This window comes from Etheostoma spectabile, unplaced genomic scaffold, assembly GCF_008692095.1.
Source record: "Etheostoma spectabile isolate EspeVRDwgs_2016 unplaced genomic scaffold, UIUC_Espe_1.0 scaffold48, whole genome shotgun sequence".
In the NCBI taxonomy this organism is placed as follows: Eukaryota; Metazoa; Chordata; class Actinopteri; order Perciformes; family Percidae; genus Etheostoma; species Etheostoma spectabile.
In genome coordinates this window covers 328571-336784 of record NW_022605618.1, presented here as the reverse complement: position 1 = coordinate 336784, position 8214 = coordinate 328571, and the positions used below count along the sequence as shown (strand labels likewise).

Genomic DNA, 8214 nt, shown 5'->3' with positions numbered 1-8214 from the left:
ACCAGACCAAACCTGGCAAGAGCTGGCGGGTCAGGGCGACCAGCCGGCCAGGAGGCCCAACACAGAGGCCGCAGGTTCCCCAGATTTACTCCGCGCCAACGGAGACGATGATTGCAGGGTCCGCGGGGCCGGGACACCACCTCGGGGCCCACCACTGGCACCAACCACTCAGCAACAGGATCCAGCAAACGTCGAGAGGCACAAAGGCGAGGCCCCGCTCCGCATCCACCCCGATCAGGACGTACCAATCTGGCCCTCAGCCTCACGAGACAGCCACCACGCTTACCCCGGCGGCGATGCCGCTTTCGCGGTATGTCGGGATGTCAGATAGGAAAGGGGGCAAAGTTTTCTGTCCATAATAATCAAAGTTGACAAGACTTTTGGCTGATATTCTCAGATCTAGCAGCGTTTGACGATCATACACCAGCAGAGCGTTGACAGTATGTGCCACAAATGTTACAAGCAATATAAACATGAACAACAGTCGGAGCTGCTGACGGCCTGCCTCACACACTGGCGCCATCATGCCACGTCAATCAATCATGGAATCACCTTCATGCATGAATCATGCATCAAATTACATTGCATAGATTTGTTGTCATTTCAGACTTAATGCAGTGTACTTGTTGCATTGCCTCTTGGGAATTCTTTGTACTGCTTGAACTCCTACTGTTGATTGAACAGACATCAACAGTAGGCATGTTGTTGTAAAAGCATGTTGTTGAAAGAATTAGAAACCAACAACATTGACTCTTTGATTATTTAGTGTTGGGGAGTTATGGAACACATGTACCGGCGTTACCTATTTAGAATACTAATTATGAGTAACTGTATTCCGTTACAGTTACAATTTAAATAGTTGGTATTTATCATGCTAAGCTAACCTTAGTATGAGCAGTTGCACAGGACAGTTAGCATGAACATCATCATTAGCATATGGGCTTGCATCAATGAACACATGGTTTGTCATTTTATTTCAGTTCATTTAAGTACTAGTCAAGATTAGAAATCATGGTTTGATAAATACAACACATACACAATTAATTTCAAGTCATTTGGGTTGAAGTTGCAAACAGGAAGTGACAGAGTCTGAAGTAATTTACAGAGGGGAAGACCTGGAATGGTCCAAGTGTCAGCCAGTACAGAGGGGTACTTTTAGAGGTAAAGTTCCGTTTTGAGAAGCTTGTAACATTTCATTTTTAATGCTATAGTTATAGTCATTTTGGTGAATTAACATAATGGTGTTTAATTGATTTCCAATTAACTTTGGTTTGTCTTGTAGGAGGGGCTTCTGGTATAAAGGAAGGAGGCCAAGGCTCCTCAGGGGAGAACAGCTTTGGCCTGGAAGGGTGCAGGTGCTAGAGCCCAATAGTCAGAGGCTAATATAGCTTTTTATCTTGTTTAATATCATTTTGTGATGATAAATTGAATAGTTAGTATTTATTTTGAATTTCTTTATATATATATTTTTGCAATAAGTCACCCTTGCAATACTGCACTTCCATGTGATTGATGAAGAAATAAATCGAAGCACCAGGTGAAGAGCTCCTGAGTCCATTTCTCCTCCTTCCACCATTGGGCTAAACATTACAGTTACACTGTTGAAATCAATGGATTAAATGACGATATTATATATCTAAATACATTAAGGCAACTCCTTGCATTTCCCAGAAACCCCAATATGAAATACCCAAAAATGAGCTTTTTGCATTACCACTGATAGAGGTGAGATGGAGCCAGAGCTGGCAAAAAAGAGCCAGGGCAGGAATGTGTTTCTATCTTGAAAACTCAAACTTCAGATTAAAGAAAAAACAGGGAGAAGACATATAACTGCAGTGCAACCTCTGCTTGATAGCAACCAACCTCCATTCATCCTCCAAATAACGCCACCTCCAACCTGAAGCATCTTTTTTTGTGACCAAATGTTTTTACGTCAAGATTACAAACAATTACAAACAATATGCTGAGACATGAGAATGTGTGGCGGGAAGGAGAGAAACAACATGAAGGCCGCAGCTCAAAAACATCACACACACACACACACACACACACACACACACACACACACACACACACACCACCACACACCACACACACAACACACACCCATATGCACACACAACAGACACACACAGACAGAAACAAGACAAGGGATCAAACTATGAAGGTAAATATGGTGCAAATGTGAGAGCGCGTAGATGCGATTTGAGAGCTTGTAGAAAAAAATCTGTACTCGTGTTTTGAGCTAACGCTAGCTTTCATGCTACATAAATGAGCCGGACAGAGTTGTCCCTCATCTGGCGATAGAAACCCTGCTGTCCCCGGCCGTCCTGTTGGCTCAGAGCTCCACAGGTACAAATTAGTTTTGCACCAAACGTGTTGCAAAAAGTGTTGCAAAAGTTGAGTGCTGACTCGCCGCTGTGTGATGCGAGAGAAAACACTGCAGTGACAGATTTGAGAGGTTGTCATCACTGAGTTGTAGTTGTACTGGAAAAGTGACTCAAATGAAGAAGAAAAAAAAAACAAGTATAGAATTTTTTCTACAAGCTCTCAAATCATATTCTACAAGCGCTCACATCGCATCTACGAGTTCAATTTTAGTTGTTCGAGCTTTCAAATCTGAAGGAGTGACATTTGATCGTTCAGAATCCAAATAACATTGACAGTAACAGGTACAGTGCATTAATCAGGGCAGATATTTTGGATGCAATATTGTTGAAGAACTGACCAACAGGAGAGTAATCCCGAACATATGAAGATAAGTGCCCCTAGCAATCAGTGGGCAGAAAGTGCATGAAGGGTAATTACTTTCCAGTGGTGCATTTTTATGGGGGTGAGATATGTCCAATGAATAAAATTATTGTGAATCTGCTGATGGTCTGGATTACGTGATACTTCTGGGATGACAGACCATGCCATTCAAGATTGTTGCTCAGGTCTGGACAATCACGTTCGCAATAGAAGGGCAGTGCGGCCAGATATAACCAAAAACTGATAAAGCGTGGATACCCTACCACAGGTTTTGGTTGCATAGTAAATCATTTCCGAATAGGACGGATGTGCAGCAAACTCTGCCAGGGGACCCAGCTTACCTTAAGTGCTGATCTTAATTGAAGGTAAAAGAAAAATGAAGAAAGTGGCAGACTGAATGCGTTTTATAGGTTTGAAAAAGGTAACAAGCCAACCTCGCTAAAGATGTCTTTTAGATAATGAATCCTCCTCTGTTCCCATTGTAGGGCTGTTATAGGCCTCCCACCAACCAGGAGTGCCGCATTGTTGAATAAAGGGGAAAATGTGTGCCAGTGATATGATATATGGCAATATTGTTCAGCCAACCAAAGTTTCGATGGAATGAGAGATAATGGGGCCAAAGTGTAGCTGATACTGTTTATTAGAGATATTGGCAAAGAGGACATCACAGAGTGACCGAGGTTCTGTCATAGCACTTTCTAAGGTACGCCAGCAAACAGACGTACCTGAATTGAGCCAGGAAAGAAGGGGCCTTAACACAAAAGACCAAAAATATTGTTTAAAGTTGGGAACTGAAAGACTGACATACTCTTTCCTCCTCTTTGTATGTAATGTCTGTATCATCACTGCGCTGTATTTTTATGAACTATGATATTCTGGCCATGGCCACCGTGGCGGCCGTGATAGCAAAGTTACCAGCGGAAACACTGGTGCAAATAAACGGCTGCGTCACTAACAATTAAAAAAACTTTAGACATATGTCAGAAGTGTGGACCGGCGCCGCTGTGTGGAGGGGCTGCGGGGAGACTAAGAGGAGAGATCCAACACAGGCACAGCTTTACAGAAGATATGAGTCATGTAACGCAAAATTAAACCATATTGATACAAACAACATTGCAGTGGATGCAAGGATATTCGGTGCACCGGTGTGACCTAGAGTAAAATTTTACTTGCGCCCTAGAGCCCTGTGAGCTAATAGACACTACCTAGCACTGGTCACTGCTGTTGTCTGAAAACCAACACAGACGGGAAAAAATATTGCGTATACTAGTAAACTGGTAAACCTTGAGACCGACGTATAGCCGACTGCTATCTATTGAATTTTCCTCACATTACGCTGTCCTCTGTGACTGTCTACATCTAGAAACTAAGATGCGCGGTGGAGGGAACAACTGACTGGCTCATGATCAGACAGTGGTTTACGGAGCGGTAGATGGGCTTTGCAAAAAAAAAACGAAACGTTCTATGAAATGACTTATTTAAAATATCACTCGATCATGCAAATTTGATTGTGGGTAGTCAAAATCGTGGTTGTGATTAAAATTCCATCAATTGTGAAACCCTATGAATAGCTTTGTATTCTATGCAAAAAAGGTATAAAGGCTTAAGCCGCCCTACAATTGTAGGCCCAGTTTAACATGCAACTTCCTTTTTTACAATACGCTGTATGTTGTAGGGGGTCCCTGTTGCGTTTCTCTTTCAATTAAGGGGTCCTTGGCTTAAAAAACATGGTAGACCCCTGCTGTAGATACACACATACTAGGTTACGCTGCCCCTGGTGGAGATCCCAAATGAACAAAACTGTAATACCGCTGTACTAGCTGTTATAACAACAATCAACAACAACAACAAAAACATAATTGGGGCATCTCTAGTAAAACTAATCTCATGATTTCTGTTGGAACTGTGTTGAGCGTCAATGAAAACTTCAGACTTAAAGAGAAGTGGACACATTCTCCCTGCTTACGTCTCCAACATAAATAAAGGTAATAAAATGAGTTCTATTGTTCAGTGATCAAGGGGAACTGGTTTTTCAGGTTTTATGCTCCTTCCTTTGAATGCCAATTTGGTCCATGACGCCAGAGATAAGGAAAGCCATTACATTTTCTATTTCTTTTAAACCGGTCTACAGCATAGAACACTTTCACCAAATGTATCACACATTGTGTGGGTGATAACACTAATGGTCGGATGAACAATCAGTTGACTGAAATTTGTTCCAAAACAGGACAACCCTAACCACTTGAAGCAGGCTCAATTTAGTCTGATAGTGTGAGCTTGTATTGACCTTTATGGAACTGCTTTAGCCCCAACTGGTTTGTTGGGTTCATTTAAATCAGGTGTAGGACTTTAATGCCTACCTTTTTAGCATGGTTTATGGAAAGGGAATGTGGGAAGGATGCATTTCCAAATAAAGACATCAACAGCAGCAGATCCAAACACTCCTCGTAACCCAACAAACACAGAGCCCTGCACCACTGCAGGGAACACTCTGTATCTCTAAAAAAATTCAACTATGACACAGGAAAGAAGAAAAGAAAAAAAACTTATTTTGGAGAATCCCATGTCCAAGAGTTTTTTGGTAAATGAGCTACAGGCTGATGTCACCATAACATCAAAAGCAATCAGATCAATGAGAATGACATAAACAGCAAAGTCTTTTTTTAACTCATACCCAAATAAAGATTAAGTGTCCTTGCAAACAAATGAAAATAGAATGATTCAAGTCACAAAGCTTCCTTTGCCTTTTTTCTTATTTTCTTTAAGAAGCATGACTTTAAACTTTATTTCAGACCCAGGGGGATCCATATTAACACTAATGACTAACACTAGAGCAACAGAACTTGAAGAAGAGTACCACTTTGTCTCTGAGTTGATTGTCTGAGAATTATTCCCCTGCAAAATTTATGCACACACATATTTAGAATTAGAAAATGTGTACCCAGTGTGCAATTTAACTTATTGGATCAGCAACGGGCACCGGCTTGGGCTGGTTGCTCCTCTTTTTGAGTCTGACTTTACTGTGGTTCAAGATTGTTAGTTAATCCCACTAAATGGGAGGAATGACTTTAGGAAGGAAATTTGGTTGCAAGAGTTACAATTCCAGTGAAATGTAATCCCATCAGCTCCTTCAATTTGAGCAGGATTAATCAGAAAGCAGAGTGTGTGTGAGTGTGTGTGTGTGTGTGTGTGTGTGTGTGGTAGGTGGCAGCAAAGCCGAATCTGGGTCTAACTCTGCCACACTAATTTGCTATGTACATAGTAATCAAAGTACAAACATGTTTTTTCTTCTTCAAAAAAGCAAAGTAAAGACTTCAGCATATCACTGTAACCAGTTTCTACCCTACATTACACATGATGTTACAGTGATGATCAAAGTGCAACCAGCAGAGCAGTTAACAATGTGACTGTCTACTTAAAGTGTGCTCACCCCATCAATGTGGGGCATCCCTGCGCTGCACTCCACACAGCAGGCTTGTTGGATCAAATTCCTGGCAGCCTCCCCCTCTCCATCTTTATAGGCTGCCCGGATGTTCTCCAGAGTAGGAGAAGGAATCAGTGCAGAGCCGGGACCTGGACCCTCAACCAACGATGCCTTGGCTCCCATATCCTCCCCAGGGCCTGACAGAGCAGAGGACAGACATAAGAGGGACAACAGTGGTCAAAAGAGTATTTGTGAAGAGGAATGGAGTCATAGAGGCTCATGGCATCATGCTGCAGGTTGAACACATTGTATTACTCTAGTCCTGTTAGCAGCATACGCCCAGAACTAGATCACTTAATTAAAGAATGTTTTTTTGGCATGAACTAGTAACAGCTGAGTGAATTAGTGGCTGGTTATAGTTGTAAAATGTTGAGTTTTGTGTATTGGGGAATGTTGTTGACATCAAAGCCAAGTGCACCGGAAGTAGGGGGGTTTAGTTATTCAATTCAATTCAATTTTAATTATAGTATCAATTCATAACAAGAGTTATCTCGAGACACTTTACAGATAGAGTAGGTCTAGACCACACTCTATAATTTACAAGGACCCAACAGTTCTAATAGTTTCCTCCAGAGCAAGCAACAGTGGCGAGGAAAAACTTCCTTTTAGGCAGAAACCTCGGACAGACCCAGGCTCTTGGTATGCGGTGTCTGACGGGCCGGTTGAGGTTAGAATGAAGAGTGGCAATAACATGGAAAAAAAATAATAGTTTGTAGTAGTTCTTTGTAGAAGTTCATGGAAATAGCAAGGCACTGTGCGGCATTACAAGGCATAGCAGGACGTGGCAGGGCACAGCAGAGCGTAGCAGGATGAACATGGCATCGCGTAACGTGTAGCGGGACCATGGCGACAGCTGCTACCCTGATTTTGGAGCCTTTCTGATCCAAGGAAACATGCTGGGTAAAAAAGAACAAAAGGACTCCGGGGAATGACTCCCCAGAGCTAGGTTAGTAACAAGCATTTCTGGGACATCGATGCACATAAATGGAAAGATTGAAAGATAGAGGAGAGAGGAGCTCAGTGTGTCAAAGGACGTCCCCCAGCTGTCTAAAACTATTACCACATAACTAGGAGAGACAGGGTAAAGAGAGGAGCCAGGTCAGGCTGGAACTCTCCCCAACCGGATCGGGCTGTATCGCCCTGCCTCACTCTTAGTTATTATCGATTAGCTGATAGATAGATCTGACAACTATGACGAGAAGAGGTGGGCCGGGTTAGGCGGACGCTGCAACTCCTCACTCCCTAACAATATTCAATTCTATGCCCTAACTATATCCTAACTATAAGCTTTATCAAAACATAACCAAGAGAGATCGGGTAAAGAGAGGAGCCTGGTCAGGCTAGAACTCTCCCCAACCGGATCAGGCTGTATGCCCTGCCTCCCTCTAATTTTATTATATTATTGATAATGTGATAGATAGATCTGACAACTATGACGAGAAGCAGGTGGGCCGGGTTAGGCAGATGCTGCGACTCCTCACTCCCTAACAATTTTCAATTCTATGTCCTAACTATAAGCTTTATCAAAGCATAACCAAAAGAGACAGGGTAAAGAGAGGAGCCTAACTATAATCTTTATCAAAAAGGAAAGTCTTAAATGTGGGGACGGTGTCTGCCTCCTGAACCCAAACTGGAACCTGGTTCCACAAGAGAGGAGCCTGATAGCTGAATGCTCTGGCTCCAGTACTACTTTTAGAGACTCTAGGAACCACAAGTAACCCTGCATTCTGGGAGCGTAGAGCTCTTGTAGGGTTGTAAGGTACTATGTGCTCTTTAGCCTCTTTGCCAGCACGGTTCCGCTGATGGAACGTTTTCTCCACTTTAGGAGAAAACGTTTTCTTCCTTCATGAATTGCAAGCATTAAATTGTCACAAACAGCACATCATTAGAAAGCTTAAAGTCTCATGATTCCATGAAGCCCACACACAAAGCATAAGGTGACTTAAAGCGGTTATAATCATGTTATGAAGTAAAGAAAC

At 42.5% G+C, this 8214-nt stretch overlaps 1 protein-coding gene across 4 annotated transcripts in view; it reads right to left on the bottom strand.

Moving 5' to 3' along the window:
• The window catches only part of lrrk1 (leucine-rich repeat kinase 1), a 199978-nt gene that overhangs the window by 143954 nt on the left and 47810 nt on the right, over positions 1 to 8214 (bottom strand). For all 4 annotated transcript variants that reach the window (XM_032511829.1, XM_032511830.1, XM_032511832.1 and 1 more), the window contains one exon: positions 6182 to 6372. In XM_032511829.1, coding sequence (XP_032367720.1) covers positions 6182 to 6372 — 191 coding nt within the window. The remainder of the gene's footprint in view (positions 1 to 6181; positions 6373 to 8214) is intronic.